General features: G+C 38.1%; 1 protein-coding gene across 1 annotated transcript in view; it reads left to right on the top strand.

Annotated features, from left to right (window-relative positions):
- APBB1IP (amyloid beta (A4) precursor protein-binding, family B, member 1 interacting protein) overlaps positions 1-22,209 on the top strand; it is a 110,168-nt gene that overhangs the window by 23,012 nt on the left and 64,947 nt on the right. Inside the window, exons 2-3 of the mRNA XM_006871657.1 lie at positions 7,448-7,535; positions 10,569-10,861. Of these exons, the coding sequence (XP_006871719.1) occupies positions 7,448-7,535; positions 10,569-10,861 (381 nt within the window). The remainder of the gene's footprint in view (positions 1-7,447; positions 7,536-10,568; positions 10,862-22,209) is intronic.

A 22,209-nucleotide genomic window follows, 5' to 3' on the forward strand; every position in this document is an offset into this window, starting at 1 on the left:
ATTTTCATGCTTGGATATGATTTTAAGGTCTTGGTGTTTATTATAAAGGCATTTGTTTTGTTAGGTGGTAACAGTTTTCCATCCCTTACCTTTTGTTTGTTTTACACAGAAGGTTCTATTTATGTCTGGGAGTATAGACTGCATAGGAGTGTATTTTATCAATAAAGATGAATGGTTAAAAAAACAAAAAACAAAAAGAATAACCCAGTATTTTCCTAAGTAAGATAGGGACTTTTAAAAGTTTTCTGTAAAATAAATGAAGAATAGCTTATGTTTTGAAAAACATAGGAAAAATAAACCAAGTTTAGTTAGCATCTACTTCATTGTTGTTATATGCTGTGGAGTCAGTTCCGACTCATAACGACCCTGTACAGGGTTTCCGAGGTTGTACATCTTTACGGGAGCAGAAAGCCTTATCTTTCTCCCATGAAACAGCTGGTAGTTTTGAACTGCTGCTCATGAGATTAGCAACCCAATTAGGAACCACTACATTACAAGAGCTCCTTGATAGTACCAATAAAATTCAAGGGAGTTTGGCTTCTATGAAAGAAGAGACAAAATGTGAGACAATAGACTTAGATGGAAAGAGTTAAAAGGTGAGTTTTAGATTGTTAGTCACATTTCTATAGATAAGAGGATTTTTCCCTTTCCCTCTATGCAGAGAAAGGTTTAAGTGAACATTTATAGTCTTTCTATGCCTCGTTACTCACTTTGGTTGTCAGTGGGAGGATTGACTTCTAGATCTTCAGAATCTGTATTTTCATAGGACCACAGTTGAATATTCTTATTATTCTGTTATAAGTATTCTTATTATAAGATTGGAGGCCCCTCCAAGACTCTGATTTTTGTACATTCTTTGTTATGCTCAAGTGGGCGTGGTCATAGTGTTTGCTTGGCTAATACAGCTGTCCTAACAGGGAGGTCTCTGGATTTCAGGGCAAGGGAAAAGTACTATTTTTTCCCTGGGTCTAAAATCTGCCTTTCAATTTTACCATTAGTAACTACCCTTTGGGATTGTTGGCTATTTTTCTGCTCATTAGAAAAACTAATATTTTGATTTCTATTTGTTAATTTTGTGCCTATTCTAGTCTTCGTTTGGGGTGTGTTTGGGAAAGGTAGCAAAGCCTTAGGTTTTCTAATCTCCCCCAAACAAGTAAAGATAAAAGGAAATTAAAATATTTATTAAATTAAAATGTTTATTAAAATATGATTTTAACTTTTTTTATTTTGAAATAAATTCAGTGTTACAGAAATGTTGAAAGAATAGTACAAAGTATTCCTATTTTCTCCCACATTTCTCATTTGTTAACATGTTACACTATTTGCTTTCTCTCTATATGTATATGTATACATATAGCATATGTATGTGTGTATAGCATAAAAATACAATTCCTAAAAAATTGCTAGTGAATTGACCAAACAATAAAAACAAATGGAAAAATAAGTATAAAATGATTGTAAGTCAGCATTGAAATCATGTAAACACAGAAATAAGTCTAAGTTATTAAGGTTACTGTGATTCAAGAGATAAATAGCACAAATAATCCTTTAAAGAAAACATCAAATCAGTAATTCCTATAATGATAATGAACTAGTTCTGATTGGGTTACACTTGAAAAATTTGGATAAAGTTAATTTACTTAGAATATATGGAGGCGAAATAGATAATATTTATCCTGGAATTCAGACATTTTCTTAAAATAAATCATTAAAAAATAATATCTGTAGCAGAACATTGTCTGATAGAGTGCTAAATGATAAGGTTGTTGTTGTTAGGTGCCGTCAAATCACTACCGACTCATAGCGACCCTGTGCACAATGGAATGAAACACTGCCCAGTCCTGGGCCAACCTCACAATTGTTGCCACGCTTGAGCCCATTGTTGCTGCCATTTTGCTGCTCCACCTCGCTAGGGGTCTTCTCTTTTTCTCTGACCCTCCACCTTACTAGGTTGGAAGATTCAAAATAAGACTGGGGAAGAGTTGCTGCCTTAAAGTAGAGTCAACCTTAGTGACAGGAATGGAGCAAAGCTTTCAGGACCTTAATATGTTGATGTGTCACAATTTAAAGTAAGAAGAAAGAGCTGTAGACATCCACTAGTAATGGAGCATAAAATGTATGAAATATGAATCTAGGTGAATAGGAAGTTGCCAAAAATAAAATGGAAAGTTCAAATATCAGTATCATCAGCATTAGTGAACATTAGTGAGCTGAAGTTGACCATTTTGAATTGGATGATCATATGGTCAGCTCTGTAAGACAAACACATATTTCATGACAAATTGAATAGAAATGGTGTCACAATAATTGTCAAGAACATTTCAAGATCTATCCTGAAGTATAATATCCATTCACCTACAAGGAAAACCAGTTACCAAAACCCAAACCAAACCACAGCGAACAAGTGGATTCCAACTCATAGCAACCCTTTACCAGGCTTCTGAGACTGTAAATATTTAAGGGAGCAGAAAGCTTCATTTTTCTCCCATGAAGCAGCTAGTGGGTTTGAACTGCCGACTCTGTGGTTAGTTGTCCTAGTATTCATCGTGCAATGCCACCAGGGATCCTTTAAAATTTACGTATCAGCCACTAATGCCAAAGATGAAGAAATCGAACATTTTTTCCAATCTCTACAGTCTGAAACTGATCAAGCATGCAATCAAGATACATTGATAATTACTGGTGATTGGAATAAGAAAGTTGGAGATGAAGAGAAAGGATATGGAAATATCTTGCCTTGGGATAGAAACAGCAAGAGATCACATGACAGAATTTTATTGACTTACACCTTTGCATAGTCGACTGTAGATCACAATAAATTATGGATAACATTGCAAAGAATGGGAATTCCAAAAGACTTAATTGTCTTCATGTGGAACCCATTCATAGACCAAGAGGCAGTCATTCAAACAGAACAAGGGGATGCAACCTCAAAATTGGAGGAAGACTTAGTAACAACTTTTGATATGCAGATGACACACCTTGCTTGCTGAAAGTGAAGAAGATTTACAGCACTTACTGTTGAAGATCAAAGATTATAGCCTTCAGTATGGATTATACCTCATCATAAAGAAAACAAAAATCCTCACAACCAAACCATGATAAATGAAGAAAAAAATGAAGCTGTCAAGAATTTTATTTTACTTGAATCCATAACTAAGGAGCTCTGGTAGCGTAGTGGTTATGAATCGGGCTGCTAAACTCAGGGTCATCATTTCGAAACTACCAGCTGTTCCGCGAGAGAAAGATGAGGCTTTCTGCTCCTGTAAAGATTTACAGCCTCGGAAACCCTGTACAAGGTCGCTATGAGTCGGAACCGACTCCACTGCACATAACAACAACAACGTAACTAATAAACATGGAAAAAGTAGTCAACTTGACAGCGTTTTGACACCCAACTTAACAGGACCAGTTTTCAGTTGCCATTGAGTCCAACTCACGGAAAACCCACATATGTGACAGTGGAACTGTGCTCCACAGATTTTTAATGACTGATCTTTGAGAAGGAGCACAACAAACCTTTGTTCTGAGATGTCTCTGGGGGAACTCAAACCTCCAACCTTTTAGTTAGTAGGCAAGCATGTTAGCCATTTGCACAACCCAGGGATTTCATGTCTTCTATATACAGTGTCAATGTAGCAATAATTATAAAAAAAAAGAGACTATGAAGCACAGACACATTTTTAAGTGTCTATGTCATGTTGTTGTTGTTAGGTGCCATCGAGTCAGCACCAACCCATAGCGACCATATGCACAGCAGAACAAAACACTGCCCGATCCTGGGCCAACCTCACTACTGTTGCCACACTTGAGTCCATTGATGCTGCCACTTGGCCAATCCATCTCGTTGGGGGTCTTCCTCTTTTTCTCTGACCCTCCACTTTACCAAACATGATATCCTTCTCCAGCGACTGGTCCCTCCTGACAATATGTCCAAAGTATGAGAGACGAAGTTTGACCATAATGGCCTCCAGGGAGCACTCTGGCTACACTTCTTCCAAAATGGATCTATTGGTTCTTTTGGCAGCCCATGGCACTTTAAATATTCTCCTCCAACACCATGTCATTTACATAGCTTCAAATCAAGTTTAAGTTAAAGTTGGAGGAAAGGAAACAAGATTTGTTCCTCTTTCAATCCTGGTTCTAGCCAAATAGTCCTCTCATGACCATGTCCTTCTCCACCTACTGTCACGCATCATGCCATGTCCCACAAGTCATCTTAATTCAGGGAAGAAAGAGGAAGGAAAGAACATGTTTGTGATGCTGGGCCCCAGATTGGCTTAGAGTCATTTAGAATCTGGGAACTGTCAAAACAACAGAAAATCTTTATCATTTCCCCTTTCCTCCTCCCCTTTTTTCCATTTAAATAAGTTTCAAGTGCTCATACCTATGTACTCTCAGAAAAAGGTTTTTAGGAGTCAACAATGTGAAATTCATTGTGAACCACTTTAGAAATCAATCCAGTGTCCACTATACTGCAAAAAACCCACAAAGAATCAACTAAAAACCTTACATTGTAAGACTTTTGTTGTATTCATAATTAATTAGAAAGGGCAATATTTATTCCTACTTTCTGTATGAATACACACAAAGAGGCATCAAAAAGTTCATAGGGAAATGGTATTAAAAGAAAATAGAATTTTTCCATGAACTTTTGAACACCTCCCCCTCAAATATATGTACACTTGACTTGGTTTCTCTTCCATGTTTTTCACAAATTTTTTTTAAGCCCCCAAGTATTTGGTATATACTTAATATATAGTAGGAGTCCTGCTGTGGCACAGAAAGATAAGCACTGGACTGCTAACCACAAGGTCGGTGGTTCAAATCCACCAGCTACTCCTCAGAAACCCTATACTTATAGTCATAAGTCAGAACCAACTTGACATCACTAAACAATGATAGGGATCCCTGGTAGTGTAATGGGTTGTGCATTGTGCTGCTAAACTCAAAAATCAGCAGTTCAAATCGACTAGTTTCTCCAAGGGAGAAAGGTGAGGTTTTCTGCTCCTGTAAAGATTTACAGCCTAAGAAACCCTATATAGGGTTGCTGTGACTCAGAACTGACTTGATGACATACAGCCACCACCACCACCAGTATATGAAAGGAGTCCTGGTGTGACATTGGAGGATAAACACTGGACGGATTACTACAAATCCGGCAGTTCAAATCCACTAGGTTTCTGAGGAGGAAACCCTATACATTGGAGGATAAACACTGGACGGATTACTACAAATCCGGCAGTTCAAATCCACTAGGTTTCTGAGGAGGAAACCCTATACAGGGTCATGATGAGTCTGAACCAACTTGACAACATGTAGCAACAACGGTATATGGTAAGAAACTGTTGTCTTTTATAAGTATATACATGTGTACATAGACACGCACACTCTGGGAACAGATGGATATATTAACTGAGTATATGGATGTAATGTGGGAAGGTATACCGAATCAAGTCTACTGTTTATATAGGAAAACATTTAAATGCATAAGTAGCCAGGAAATTTTTGAATAAGACGAGTGATGATATTTTAAACGAGATTAGTGAGATAGAATTTAACCCAACTATATACAGGGATTTTAAAATCTGATTGGGTTGGCATCTTAATTAAATGGGAAAAGGAGAATTAATGAATAAATTTAATTAATTGACTTGGAATAATCCACCTGGGAAATGCAACACTGGAGTTCTGCCTCATACCTTATACCCAAATGAGTTCCATGAATCAAAGCTTAAATATATAAAATACATGTACAAGAAAGCAGGGGAGAAATTTTTATAGAATCTTAAAATGCAAATAGCTTCCCTAAGCAAGACACAACACTCAGAAGTCATAAAAGAAAAATTGATATAATTATATATAAAAAATTTTAATTTCAACGTGGCAAATAGTAAATAAACTCTGATTTCATAATGGTCTCTAAAACAAACAGAAACAAAAATGCTTTATTGATCACCCCTGGAAGCTTCTAGGACACTAACTTGTTACTCTGAAAACTGATAAGTAAAAGGAAAAAATTGAGAATTGTCTTAGCTTTTCTACAGTCCTGGTCAAACAGTATTTCAGAGTAAAGAAATAATTATTGGAAAAAAGTTCTTCTTGAAGAAGTACAGTTAATGTATTTGGAAGAAATCAAGAATTAACAAATTACCATTATATAACTTCTAATGGAACAAAATTTTGAGCATGTTTTTGGTTTGGAGGTCAGTATAGAGCAATGTTCTCAAAATTTGTCACTCGCATATCACCTTCATAATTTTTGCTGTACTTGCAACCTATCTACTGTCTATTTTCTTTATTTGATTTGTCTTTAATTGATTATTTAGAATTAGAGTTAATCTCAACCAAGTTACATGTTCTAATTTATTTTTTCTTAATTAACATCCAAATGGATGACGCAACCATTTAAATTTTAAGTGCTTGTGTTTTTGTGCACCACCTAAAATTAATTCACAGGTCACATCACTTAGCTGGAGAGAGATGTTACATACTCAACTTCAACATGAGTTTTTTTGTTTTTGTTTTTGTTTTTTTTTAAGTTTTTATTGTGAATTGAGTGACAGTTTATATGCTTCATTGCAATGATTACAATCTCCTCCATGCATCATCATTCAACAGCATTTGCTTCTGTTCCTTCTGGTTTGTTTGTTTCTTTGTTTGTCTTGGGAGATGTACACAAAAACACTCAGGGATATATAATCAATTAAACAACCAAAGGGCACAAGTTTTGTTTACCTTCTTTGTTGTTGTTGTTATGTGTCGTTAAGTGGGTTCCGACACATAGCCAACTTGTGTAGGGTTTCCAAAGTTCTACATCTTTGCCGAGGCAGAAAGCCTCATCTTTCTTCCATGGAGCAACTGGCAGACTTGAACCGCTGACCTAGTGGATTACAATAGTCTATTTGCTTATCCTTTGGAGCCATTTTGCTCCTCTACCTTCTTTATACATGCTTTGTTTTTTCCCTGCTACAAGTAATTATAGTTTATTTCCTTTTTCTCATATATATATATGATGAGTTTTCTTTTGTTATCTAACATATGAACAAAAATATTACCTACCCAAGCAAATCATTATATAAAATCATTTGTGTTTAAGGACAGGTGAAATCACTTCTCAGATTATAGGCATAATAATATGCTTGAAGTTTAAAACTGTGAGTAATATATAATATAATAAAGTAATATAACTCACTTCGTTTCCATCCATTTTACCTGACCTGTTTTGTTTGTAAGTGTTCCTTGTAAGATAACTATTAAGTTGTAATTTTCTTAGGGGAGGGGGGAATCACATAAAACATTTTTAAGTAGGCATATGGTTCTTAATATAGAGGGAGGTGAAATGTGTGGGGGAAAAAATAAATGCTTGTTAATTTAATGGCTAAAATATGCAAAAAAAAAAAAATTTCTATCATGAGTAACTTTGGGGGTGCATCTGTTTCCACAGAGTTTAGGAGTTGACACTCTTCCTCCTCCTGACTCAAAACCTACCACAGCTGAATTCAACTACACTGTGGGTTTTAAAGATTTAAATGGTAAGCATGGCCATTTTTAAAGTAATTTATCATTATAGTTGTAAGAATGTAAAATAATGTTTAAAAAATAAAGTAAAAATTTATCATTATAAAGTTGACTAAAACCTTTAAGTATAGAACTCTAATTTAAAGACAAAATAAAAGCAACCTAGACATGATTAGTATAATTTTTTAAAATACTGCATTTCAAATGGATTTTTCTTACTAATAAGCCCATAGAGTATTAAGAAACATAAGGAAATATTAGTAGGGAAGTATCCATTCAAGTATAATAATGAATTGTTCGTTTCATAATAAATGATAATATGTGAAATATTTCAAAATAAATTTATATGTTATGTCTTTTACATTTTTCCTGAGATTGTGACTTCATTTTCTTAATTTAAATCTCTCTTCTGTAAAATGATCGTCTTTAGTTCATTTGAAGTTATAATCAATTATTAAGTAGTGGCTTCCAAAGTAATGAGAATCCACTGCAACTCTCTCTTGAAAAAGATCTGCCAAAGGTTTGCTGTGCCTACCAAAGTTTGAAAAGCAAAGTAAGAGAGGAGGCCAATTTTAGAAACCAGAGTTCCAAATTTTATTTCTGTCACTCACTCGGTTTCTTTTAGCATTTTCAGTCATATGCTTTTTATATATAAACCATGAGGTGCCAGTGTATACAGTTTGATAGATTGTAATATACTTCTTCCAGTTTCCTCCTTTCCTGCCCCATTTTCCTCTTCATTTCACCCCATGTACTTATTCATGTCAATATTGCCACCAAGATGGTAACATTTATGAGGTTTCACAAAGTAATACGCTTTGTAAAATTCTATCAGTAATACGTAGCATGTCTGTTCGTATGAAGATTTAGTCTCACCATACTCAAAACAACCAAGTGAGTTAGTTGTTTCAATTAAAATAAAAATTTAATCAATACTTGAGTTTGGTTTAATTGAAGTCAATTAAGATCAGTACCCAGTACTCAAAAAATTGCTAAATGATAGAAGCTAAGAAATGGAGCCATAAATCAGCATATATAATGGAATCCTGGTGTGGCACAGTGGGATAATGCCCTGGACTACAAGGTCAGTTTGAACCACAAGACCGGCGGTTCAAGCTCACTAGCCATTCCTTGAAAACTCTATACAGGATCACTTGAGTTGGAATTGACTCAACAGCACTTAACAACAACAAATGTACAGTAACAATAAACTCATCTCATTAAAGAGGCCAAACAAACATATGTGGCACAATTCAGGTATAAGACAGGACTTCAAAAAGCACTGATTCAGACAAAAATATTAAACTTGTAGAAAATTAGAAAGGGATAGAATTTTCATAGCGGTCACTTTAGATTCATTGCTAGAGTGAGTTTAAAATATTTTGTCCCTCTTCATTCAGAATGGAGTCCATTTCTGTCTCATTCTCTAATTCTGTATTATGTCATTCCAAATTAATAAATTTAGAATGTAACTTGCTTTAGAAATTATTAGTGGAAATATGTTGAGAATGTTGTCCCAAACATTTTTATAAATGATTAAAAGGCATTTGCTTATGTGGCAGCATGCTTGACTGCTAAGGGAGGGTTGGTGGTTTGAATCCACCCAAAGACACCTCGGAACATAGGACTGGTAATCTGCTTTCACAGCCATGAAAACCTGGAGCAGTTCTACTCTGACACACATAGGGTGAATCAGAAGCGACTTGACAGCTTAGATTTCAGTTTATTATGTTACATGGAGTTTATTATGATGATGTTTGGCAGTAAATTACTTGTCACTGAGTAGGTTTCATTTTCACTGCTCCCGTTTCCTCATACCAGTTCATCCCTACACATAAACCCATTGCCTCTGAGTCATCTCCAACTCATAGTACCTGTGCATAGGAATCCCCAGGCTGTAAAGCTTCATCGTACACCCAAGGAGCAGCTGTGGGTTTAAGCTGTCGACCTTGCAGCTAACAGCGCAGTGCTAAGTAATCATACAAAAATACCAGGCTGTGCCATGACAAACCTCTAGAAGTAGCTTTCTCATAGATCATTTATCCTGCCAATCCTTTGTTCATTGCATATGCCACCTCCTCATCAAAATTGCCTGTTAACATGACCCACCAACACTGCTCCACCTGCGCCACAGAATCCGGACAGCATTCTGGATCAGGCGCAGTGATCTCAAGTGAACTACCCTCCCTCCCACTCATTGGAAAAGCCACGTTTGCCATTTCCTTTAACGATTAACTCAGACCACGGTTTCCGGAAAATTATCGTTCAAGTAAACTACTTTGTTATTAGTATTCTTAAGCCCCTTAGGATGTTGATTCCTGCTGTCTGTCATTAATTGCTCTCTCTTCAATGTGAGAGCTTCTGTCGTTTTATGGTGTGCCCACAGTAGTTCACCCTCACCGCAAAGCCTGAATGAGATCCACTTTCTTCGAGATTTCTTTTGTCATTTGTACTCTGCCTGCCCTCCAAACACTTAGAGAGAATTCTAATTCTCTTTCCCATATTCTCCTCCCCTATGTTTCTGAAACTCTTAATCTCTTGCACTAGAATATACCAGAATTCCCTGCTTAGGCAGCTGTTTGTATGTATGGATTTGACTTTATAGCTGGTCTGTGAGTTGGCTTCCTCGATGTTATTGTTAAGTGCCATCAAGTCAGTTCCAACTCATAGAGACCCTGTATAGGGTTTCCAAAGAGCAGCTGATGAGCTTGAACCACCAACCTTACACTTCAAACTGACTTTTAACCCACAGCGCCACACCAGGATTCAGTGAAGGAGACCTATTTCCCCCCTCATTATAGGGGGCATATTTTCACCTCTGGTTTTCCTTCCTTGATGTGTCTAGACAGCTCGCTCATATCAAACAGTAAGTGTACCAGTGATTGTTTTAGGAATTTCTGTATTTGTGTGTATACTATCAAACAATAATATGTTCACACTTTCTCATTAAGTCATAGCAAAATAAGGACTCCCCTATTAATGTATGACTCTTTCAGTTCTTCCAGGTACAAAACAGCTCTTTTCATTAATGTGATTTTCCCCATCAGAGTCCTTAAATACCCTGGAGGACAAGGATTTAGATGCGCTCATGGCTGATCTGGTAGCAGACATAAGTGAAGCTGAACAGAGGACAATTCAAGCACAGAAAGCATCTTTACAGAATCAACCTCATTTGGAATCTCTCGAGGTACCCAGTATCAGTGGTGCTGCCTCTGTGGGTTATGAAGTAAATTTTACTGCAACTAGTATTAGCAACTATGAAGATGACTTACCACCTCCACCAGCTGATCCCATGCTAGACCTTCCACTTCCACCACCCCCTCCCGAGCCTCTGTCTCAGGTAAGTGAGTGGGGCCAGAGGTGGCTGTCTGTGATGTCATAGCCACTTTCAATTTGTACAGCTGACTCTCTGAGATAAACAACAAAAAAAGAGAACTGAGTGTGTTCATTACAAAGCTAGAATCCTTCATAAACAAGAATGTGTATGGCATCAAATTGATTCTGACTCATAGTGACCCTATAGGAAAGAATAGGGGAGTCCTGGTGTGGCGCTGTGGGTTAATGCACCAGACTGCAAAGCCGTTTGAACTGCAAGGTTGGCAGTTCAAGCTCACCAGTTGCTCCTCGGAAACCCTGTATAGGGTCGCTCTGGGTCAGATCGGACTCTACAGCACTTAACAACAGCAACAATCTTAACAAAATGGGATTTCCTATTCTGTAATCTAATCAGAGAAGTCCTGGTGGGGCGCTGTGGGTTAATGCACCTGACTGCCAAGCCCTTTGAACTGCAAGGTCAGCAGTTCAAGCTCACCAGCTGCTCCTCAGAAACCCTGTACAGGGTCTCTATGGGTCAGAATCGACTCGACAGCACTTAACAACAACAATCTAATCAGAAGCAAATCACCATTCTTGTCTCCAAAAGAGTAGCTGGTGGGTTCGAACCACCACCATCTCATTTAGCAGCTGAGTGCTTTAACCATTACACCGCTGTTGTTTGTTGTTCTTAAGTGGTATCAAGTTGTGTTTCCAAGGAGCGGCTGGTGAGTTTGAACCACTGACCTTGTAGGTCAAACCAATCTTGTAGTCCAGTGCTTATCCTGCAGTACCACACCAGGAAGGACTCCATTGCACCACTAAAGCTTCTTAATAAGGCACATGTGGTTGTTGTTAGATGCCATTGAACCAGTTCCAACACATAGCAGTCCTGTGCACAACAGAACAAAGCACTGCCTGGTCCTCCACCCTTCTTACAATTGTTATGTTTGAACCCATTGTTGTTGCCATTGTATCCATCTATCTCATTGGGGGTCTTCTGCTTTTTCACTGACCCTCCACTTTACCAATTATGATGTCCTTCTCCAGGGACTGATCCCTCCTGATCACATGTTCAAAGTACGAGAGATGAAGTCTCACCTTCCTGGCTTCTAAGGAGCATCTGCCTGCACTTCTTCCAAGGCAGAGTTGTTTGTTCTTCTAGCAGCCCATAGCACTTCCAATATTCTTCTCTAAGACTATTGGAGAAGACCATAATCAAAATACATAGATTCTTCTGTGGTCTTCCTTAGTTATTGTCCAACTTTCACATGCATACGAGGTGATTAAAAATACCGCAGCTTAGATTAGGCACACCTTAGTCCTCAAACTGACCTCTTTGCTCTTTAATAAAATGTACTTGTTGTTAAGTTCCATTGAATCAGTTCTGACTCATAGCCACCCTGAACAGGGTTTCTGAGAAGCAGCTGGGTTTGTATAAAGAATATTTTAGGGCCACATTCAAGAATTATTATCTCTAGTTAAAACTTATTTTGGAGAAATGTTTTATTAACTTTATATGAACCGTGAGGCTTTTTTTTTAAGTGCCTAAGAAGTTTTCTATACTGAATATTTATTGATTATTCTTTTGTAGCTTAAGAAATGATAAGTTTTATGGATAATTACCTAAGTAAGCTTTATGTGGTGAAGAAATATTGCTGGCAGGTAATATCTGAGAGCATTATTCAAATAGTACATGATAGAGTCATATCTACACTCCTGATTGAATTAGATTTTAATCAAAAGGCAACAACAGAAATGCAGAAATCATTGTCTTGAATTATTTTGCGTAGAGCCATTTAGCCTTCATCTTTCTCAGATTATCCTAATTATTTAAGTTACAAAATTTTATCTCAGTTTTCAAGGGTTTAATACTCAAATAATTACAAAATAGTCTAACCTTTGTATAATGAAAATAGCATCTAGGCGTCTCTGATGGTTCCAAACTTTAGGATCTAGTTTAATATATAAGAGGCTTCAACAAGTTTGTAGGAAAAAAATCCATTTTTGAAGTCTTGTCATATTATCCCAAGAGTCAGTTAGAAAGTAACATCTCACATAACTGCACCAGAAGTTGTGGTATAATAAGCAGATGATACAAGCACAGATGCAGGGACCTAAGCTCCAGACACCCTGGTTTAATGGGTAGACGTTTAGACATCTGTGAGAGGGCAGTACCCCTGTGAGAGGTTTTTGCCTGCATCACCTGACTCCTTCTGAGAGTGACCCCTACAAAAGCTACCTCACCACAAGTCTGACACATAGCAATGAATGGTTTTAAGTCCCCCTGAGGAAGTACAGTATTTCAATTCTCACAAACTGCCATTGGACAATCGTGCTGTGTAAGTTAGCATCTATGACCGTTTACGAAGAAGGAAGTAGGGAAAGAATGAAGTTAGAATGAGGGCCCTGCTTAGCTGTGTGACTTTGGGCTGCTTGCTTAATCCCCTTGTTGTTGTTGTATGTCATCAAGTCGGTTCCATCCCATAGTGACCCTGTATAGGGTTTCTGAGGAGCCCGCTGGTGAGACTGAACTGCCAACCATTGTTCAAACTGACTTTGCAGTCTAGCACATTAACCCATAGCACCAAACAAGGACTCATGCTTAATCCCCTGGCCTCTCTAAATGAAAACAATTAGTACCTGCTCCTCAATGTGTGTCCTACTAGAGTTAGCACAAAGGAGACCTGGTGTCGGTTGCTAACCAACAGGTTGGAGATTCAAACCCAGCAGTAACTCTACAAGTAAAAAGACGAAGCAATCTGGTTCCATGTAAATTACAACCAAGGAAACCATATGAGGAAGTTCAACTCTGTCAAATGAAGTCACTATGAGTTGGAATCAACTGGACACCACCACCACCAACAGTAAACCTTGCACTCTTCCTCTGTCTTTTGTATCCACACGCAAAACAGTGCCTGGCATGTGGTAGCTACTCAGTGCCCTTCCTGCAACCATGTGCCATCAAGTTAACTCCAACTCATAGCGGCCCTCAGGACAAAGTAGAACTGCCTGGTATGGTTTCCTAGACGGTGATCCTTTTTTTTTTTTTTAACCTAACTTTTTATTGTGAATTGAGTGAAAGTTTACAGAGAAGATCATCAGTTTTCCATTCAATAAATCCTACCCTTTGCTTTATCTCACTGAATGCAATCCCTTCCATGCAACAACAGTTATCCCGCTTCCTCTCTGTGGTTCCAATTTCCATTCCACTCTCCTTCCCATAACGTCTCAACTTTGTCTTAGGTACATGTTGCCATTTTGATCTTGAATGACAGACCATTCCATGGTGAGCACACATCACGAGTGTTGCTGTTCCTCCTAGGTGGAGAGTGAGTTCCTTTCCAGACCTGAAGGGTGGCTGAGGGCAGTAGTCTCAGGTTCCTCTAGTCTCTTTCTGACCAGCAAGCCTGGTCCTTTTTATACTTTTGAGGTTTATTTCACATCCTCTCTCACTCTCTTTTTTTTTGTTGGGAGTTTTTTAATGACCTGATTAATCTCTTCTTTTGTTAAGGTCTGTTCAACTTCTATTAGTTTAGGTAAGTTATGTTTTTCTAGAAATTTGTCCATTTCTTCTGGCTTTTCACATTTGTTGGAGTACAGTTCTTCATAGTGTTCTATTACTGTCCTTTTGTTTCCTTTGGTTCTTTTGTGATGCCACTCATACAGTTTCTTATGCATGTTATTTGCATGTGAAAGTGGTTTATAGAATTTATTAATCCTTTCAAAGAACCAGCTTCTTGTCTTGTTGAGTCTTTCTATTGCTTTTATGTTTTCTATTTCATTAATCTCTGCTTTAATCTTTAGTATTTTTCTTCTGGTAGCTGTAGGTTTGCTTAGCTTTGCTACATTTTTTCAGTTGTTGAAGATGTTGCATTTATGTGTTGATTTTGGTTCTTTCTTTATGGATGTGTGTTTTTATTTCTATATATTGCCCACTTAGCACTGCTTTTGCTGTGTCCCAAAGGCTTTAGTATGTTATGTTTTCATCCTCATTTGATTCTATTAATTGTTTATTTCATTTTTTATGGATTCTATTACCCAGTAGCTTTTAAGCAGGATGTTATTCAACTTTTTCCCTTGATCGTCCTATTATTGATTTCTAGTTGTATGTAGCCTTGTGATCTAAAAAGATGCTTTACAGTATTTTGATGTTTTTAAATTTATTGCAGTTTACTTTGTGGCTTCACATATGGTCTATGCTGGAGAATGTTCCATGAGCACTGAAAAAGAATATGTATTGTGATGTTGTTGAATTGAGTACTCTGTATAAATCTATGAAGTCAGGTTGTTTGATTGTGCTATTTAGTTCTTCTATGTCTTTGTTGAATTTCTTTCTAGTTCTGTCCTTCATCAAAAGTGGTGCATTAAAATTTCTTATTACTAAATAAGTAAGGTTGTATATTTCTTTCTTCAATTCCATTAGAGTTTGTCTTATATATTTTGAGGCTGTTTCTTAAGAGCATAGATATTTATTATGGTTATGTCCTCTTGTTCAATTGACCCTTTAATCATGAGATAATGCCCTTTGTCTCTTATACTAGTGTTTGTGTTATAGCCTGTTTTATCAGAAATTAGTATTACTACTTCTGCTTATTTTTGTTTCCTAATAGCCTGATACATTTTTTACATCCTTTGATTTTTAATCTATTTTTGCCTTTGTGTGTAAGGTGTGTTTCCTGTAGACAGAATAATTAAGGATCCAATTTTCTTATCCCTTCTGCTACTCTCTGTCTCTTTACTGGTGCATTTAATCATTAATGTTTAGTGTAATTATTCATAGGTATGAATTGATTGAGGAGAAACAGTTACAAGCATCCATTAATAATCAGAACATGGAATGTACTAATTCTGAATCTAGAGAAATTGGAAATTGTCAAAAACAAAATGGAATGCATAAACATTAACATCCTATACATCAGTGAGCCGAAATGGACTGGTATAGGTTATTTTGAATCTGACAATCATATGGTTTACTATGCCAGGGATGACAAACTGAAGAAGAATGGTGTTGTATTCACCATCAAAAAGATGAAGTTCCTTTAGGGCTAAGTGTTGTCTGTTCTGGGAACCCTGTCTGGAAATTATTCATGCAGACCCCAAAGCAGCTGGGTTACCAGGGTATTTCCATCCCAGAGGGCAGCCAAGAACGAGAGATCCCAGAAGTCCAGGCTGACTAGAACCACCTCTGAGGATCTGGAGCAGGTTACACAAGCTACCACAAACCCAACCTACTTTGATGTGGTGCTGACTATCCAGAAAGCAGCAGGTTTGCAGGAGTATACTGCAGGGGAAGGCTGGCTATGCCTCTGGTCACCAGGGTAATGTGGGGTAGAAGAAGACATTTTGCACCTTTCTCTCCACCAGTTAATGGTATGTTTCTGTACCACCAAATGCCCTCTTCCTTCAAAGTCCCCCATGAAAACTCAATATGGCCATGCCCCACATAACCAGTTGGCACAAGTCATCTGCCTCCTCTTTTTGTTTTTTATTCCCACACATCTGTTTAGCTGCTTCTCCTAGTGAGGGCCATTCCAGAACTGACCAGGACCAACTTTGCAGGTTTGGTGCAGGTTCCCCACACCTTTGATGGGGCTCACAACTGTGTGCTCACCTCTGTGCATCTCCAACCATCTTGAGAGCAGACATTTCACTAGGGGTGTTTACAGGTAGGGCCAGCCATACCTCAGATCACCAGGGGTGTGTGGGGAACAAGAAAAAATCAAATCTTTATCTCCACAAGTCACTGGTATGTGTTTGCAATACCAATAAGCTCTCTTGTCTCTGAAGCCTCTGACAAAAGCTTAAGATAGTCACGCTACATCTGGTTAGCTGGCTTAGGCCACCAGTCTGTCTCCTGTTTTTGGCATGTCTGTTCAGCTTTATCTCCTAGTAAGTATTCAGCCCACTTCTCTGTCCCTTCCTCTGAAGCTCAGTGTTCCAGGATTATCATCTGCATCCTTTTTATTTAGTTTTCCAATCTTTGTTGTAGAGGGTGTGCATAGTGTTTCTGCCTAGTCCGCCATCTTGCCACCTCCTCCTTAGTCTGTAATCTTTCTAGGAGCAGACGGCCAGGTCTTCTCTCCCGCAGAACCACCCCCACCTTTTCAGTAGCAACCATCCTCTGAACCATTGTACCACCAGGGCTCCCGTCTGTTGTGTTAGGTACTCTCAATTCAGTTCTACTCATAATGACTCGATGCATACCAGAATGAAATACTTCCTGGTTCTGTGCCATCCTCACAATTGTTATGTTTCAGTCCATTATTGCTGCCACTGTGTCACTTATATTTTGGGGTGTTTTCCTCTTTTTCACTGATCCTCTACTTTACCAAACATGATGCTCTTCTCCAGGGAATGGTCCTTACTGACTGTATGTCTGATGAAGTCTCACCTTCCTTGCTTCTAAGAAGCAATCAAGTTGTTTAGGTATTTAATAAACGTGTTAAATCTGAAAATGAATAGGATCTGTCTCTCAGATAGTATCTGTGGGTTTACATTGTTGGTTCCCTGTGAACTGTTAGCTCTTTCAGAGGAGTTTTGCTATTTTTAATCCGTGTCCAGGTTCTAGACTAGTAAAAAAGAAGGCATTGGTTACATCTGTGTTGAATTAAATGCTACTGCTGCTAACTTTAACTGCCCTGTTAATAGAGAAAAGATATAACTATGTATCACTTGTAATGTTTTGGTGAAAGGAAGGCTTATGGGGCAGGCAAGTAATGAATGCTTAGTATTAATAAATTTCTGGATAATGAAATATCTCTGGAAGTATATATAATCATTATTTTGGGCATGCACTCATAATGTCATAAAAGTACAAAGATCACTTTTTAAATATTCCTGTTAGAGTGTTGTTATAGTTGTTAACTGCCTTTGAGTCAGTTCCAACTCATAGTGACCCTATATAGAGTTTCTGAAGCTATAATCTTTGTGGGAATAGAAAGTTTCATCTTTCTTCCATGGAGTGGCTGGCAGGCTCTAACTGATGACCCTATGGTTTGCAGCTTAGTGCTTATCCTATGGAGCCACTGTGCTCCCCCCTCTTAGAGTTGTTGTTGTTGTTGTTGTTGTTGTTGTTGTTGTTGTTGTTGTTAAGGGCTGGTGAGTCAATTCCAACCCATAGCGACCCTATAGGGTTTCCAAGGAGCAGCTGATGAGCTTGAACCACCAACCTTGCAGTAAGCCACTTAAAAATATTTTGGAATAGAACTTGCTTAATTTCCTGTGGCAATCAGTATTTATAAATATGACCCTAGTACCCTATGTGTAGGAGTCCTGGTGTGGCGCTGTGGGTTAATGTGCTGGACTGCAAAGTTGTTTGAACCGCACAGTTGGTGCTTCAAGCTCCCTGGTTGCTCCTTGGAAACCCTAGAAAAAGGTCACTGTGAATCGGAACCAACTTGACAGCATTTAACAACAACAACAACACTCTGTATGTAAGGAGTCCTGGTGGTATAGTGGATTACCAGTTGGACTGCTAACCACAAGATCAACAGTTTGAATCTGCCAGCTGTTCCATAGGAGAAAGATGACACTTTCTGCTCCTGTAAAGATTTACAGCCTGGGAAACCCTATACAGGGTCACTATGAGTTGGAACTAACTCAAAGGCAGTTAACAACTATTAAGTTGTTAAAACCAACTCCAAGGCACATAAACACCACCATCACCACCTTCTTGTGCAAACTTCCTGTGGCTGCTATAACAAGTTACCTCAAAGTGGGTGGTTTAAGACAGCATCTATTTATTCCCCCACAGTTCTAGAAGGTACAAGTGTAAAATGTAAGGCTTCACTCCCTCTGCAGGCTATAAGGGAGAATCCATTTTTATGCATCTTTGAACATCTAGTGGCTGCCAGCATTCATTGGCTTTTAATAGCATCACTTCAATTTCTACAGTCAAAGTTAGCAGCAGTAGCATTTAATTCAACACAGACATAACCAATACCTTCTTTTTTACTAGTCTAGAACCCAGACACAGACTAAAAATACCAAAACTCCATGTTCTCGCTGCCTTCTCCTTTTCTTTCTTCTCTGTGCATCTCTTATAAGAGCACTTGTCAATGAATTTAGGGTGCACCTAGATGATCCATAATTTCCGTATTTCAAAATTCTTAGCTTAATTACATTTTCAAAGACCCCTTCTCCAGGTAAGGCCACATTCACAGGTTCCAGATGTTAGGACCTGGACATGTCTCTTTGGGTCCACCATTCAGTCCACTATATCCTGAAACTTCCTTAAATGCCTTTTGAATGAACACATATTAAATAATATTTAGTATTCCTCTATTGTCTGTTTAGTATGGCACTGCGGGTTAGTGTGCTGGGCTGTAAGGTCGGTTTGAACTGAAAGGTCTGTGGTTCAAGCTCACCAGCCACTCCCCAGAAACCCTATACAGGCTCGCTATGAGTCAGAACTGACTCAATGGCACTTAACAAGAACATATTAACATTGTGTATTTACTATAGGCTAATTATTTGAAAATTGTTGATCCATACCGAGGAGAGGAGTATATGAAGATTATTAAGATTTCAAGGGGGTCTATGAATCTGCTGAAAATAAATATAAAGTTGAATGCATATGTGAATTTCTATGAGTGTTTTAATTTGGGTTCTCTAGAAAGGCGAAACTAATAAAGTTTATGTATGTATATATGAAGAGAAATTTATATCACGGAAATGACTCACTCATTGGTAGAGATGGTCAGTCCCAAGTCTATGAGTCAGACAGCAGACTCAGCTAGATGCAGGGCTTTTGACTCAAATAGCTGCAGAGCTGATGAACTAACATTGGTAGGTCAAATGGCAGGCAGGTCCAACAGGTAAGAAAGCAGGCTCCTTCTTACCAGACTCCCAGGAGCAACAGGTAATAGAGCAGGCCACTGGCTCAAATCCAAAGAGCCAGAGGTCAGAGGACAAGCCAGATGCAAGATCCAGACCCAGCAGAGACTAAGCAAGCTTTGCCTAGGTGTCCAGTTTATTGGAAACAGGCCAGGTCCCTAAGAAAACTTCCTTTCAGTTGATAGACTGCTCATAACAGACCTCATCATGGGAAATTGCTACATCTTAACCACCAAACCAATGAGAACCCTGGCCCAGTCAGATTGGCACAATATTTTAACTATCACAGTGGGCTTCATAGCTTTCAACATATTCCCAAGTGGTTTTTTATTTTACAAGCAAACAACAACAAAAATAACCACTGGTGTAAGAAAAAGTGCATGTACTTTCTTTCAAATACTTAGAACTCAATAAGAATAGCTCCTATCCTGGTCATTATAAGTAGATAATGCCAGTTTGTCATGCTGTGGTAGCTTGCATGTTGCTGTGATTCTAGAAGGTATGCCACCGATCATTTAGATACCAGGAGGGTCAACCATGGTGGACAGGTGTCAGCTGAACTTACAGACTAAGATAGACTAGGAATATGGAGAAGCAGAATACTTCCAAATAGTTAATCACTGAAAACCTAATGAATAGCAGTGGAACACTGTCAGATAGCACCAGTATTCAATACTGAGTATTGAAACATGATGAAGAGCACCCAAATATTATCAGATACAGTGCCAGAAGTTGAGCCCCTCAGGTTGGAAGGCACTCAAAATGCAACTGGAGAAGAGCTGCCTCCTGAAAGTAGAATTGACCATGATGATGCGAATTGAGTAAAGCCTTCAGGACCTTCATTTCCTGATGGAGCACCACTCAAAATGAAGAGAAACAGCTGTACACGTCCATTAATAATCAGAACATGGAATGTATGAGGTATGAATCTAGGAAAATTGGAAGTTGTCAAAAATGAAATGGAATGCAAAAACAATTATATTCTAGGCATTAGTGAGCTGAAATGGATTGGTATTGGTCATTTTGAATCTGACAATCACATCATTTACTATGCCTGGAGTGACAAATTGAAGAGAAATGGCGTCGCATTCATCATCAAAAAGAACATACCAAGATCTGATTGAAGTACAACGTCTGTGATAGGAAAATATCTATATGCCTACAAGAAGATCAGTTAGTACCACTGTTATTCAAATTTATGAACCAACCACCAAAGCCAGTGATGATGATATTGGAGAATTCTACCAACTTATTCAGTCTGAAGTTGACCATTCTGAAAATCACGATGTATTGATAATTACTGGCAAAGGCTGGAAACAAAGAAGAAGGATCAGTTGTTGGAAAAAATGGCCCCGGTGATAGAAACAATGCTGGAAATTGCATAGTAGAATTTTGCAAGACCAATGATTTCTTCATTGCAGATAGCTTTTTTAAACAATATGAAAGACAACTATACACATGGACCTCATCAGATGGAATACTTGGAAATCAAATTAACTACATCTGTGGAAAGAGACCATGGAAAAGCTCCATATCATCAGCCAAAACAAGGTCAGAGGCAGACTGAAGCAGACCTTCAATTGCTCATATGAAAGTTCAGGCTGAAGCTAAAGAACATTAAAATAACTCCAGGAGAGCTAAAATAGGATCTTGAACATATCCCACCTGAATTTAGAGATCATCTCAAGAACATATTTGATGAATTAGACACTAATGACCAAAGACCTAAAAAATTGTAGGATGACATCAAGACTATCGTACAGGAAGAAAGCAAAAGGTCATTAAGACAAGAAAGAAACAGAAGACCAAAGTAGATGTCAAAAGAGATTCTGAAACTTGCTCTCCCATGTAGAGATGCTAAAGCAAATGAAAGAAATGAGGCGGTGAAAGAACTGAATAGAAAATTTCCAAGGGCAGCTAGGGAAGACAACGTCAAATATTATAATGAAATTTGTAAAGACCTAGAGTTAGAAAACCAGCATTTCTCAAGCTGAGGAAACTGAAGAAAAATTTCAAGCCTCAGCTTGCAGTGTTGAAGGCTTCTATAGGCAAAACATTGAATGATGATACAGAAAGCATCAAAAGAAGGTGAAATGAATACACAGAGTCACTGTACCAAAAAGAAACGGTCAATGTTCAACCATTTCAAGAGGGAGCATAGGATCAAGAACCAATGGTACTGAAAAAAGAAGTCCAAGGTGTACTGAAGGCATTGACAAAGAACAAGACGCCGGAAACAGATGGAATACAAATAGAAATCTCTCAACAAACTGATGCAACACTGGAGGCACTCACTCATCTATGCCAAGAAACGTGCACAAGATAGCTACCTGGCAAACTTATTGAAAGATCCATATTTGTGCCCATTCCAAAGAGAGGTTACCCTATAGAATGTGGAAATCAGTGGACAATATCATTAATATTGCATGTAAGTAAAATTTTGCTAAAAATCATTCAAAAATGGCTGCAGTAGTACATTTGCAGTGAACTGCCAGACATTCAAGCCAGATTCAGACAAGTATGTGGAACAAGGGATAT

The sequence above is a fragment of the Chrysochloris asiatica genome, unplaced genomic scaffold (assembly GCF_000296735.1).
Source record: "Chrysochloris asiatica unplaced genomic scaffold, ChrAsi1.0 scaffold00172, whole genome shotgun sequence".
Lineage (NCBI taxonomy): Eukaryota > Metazoa > Chordata > Mammalia > Afrosoricida > Chrysochloridae > Chrysochloris > Chrysochloris asiatica.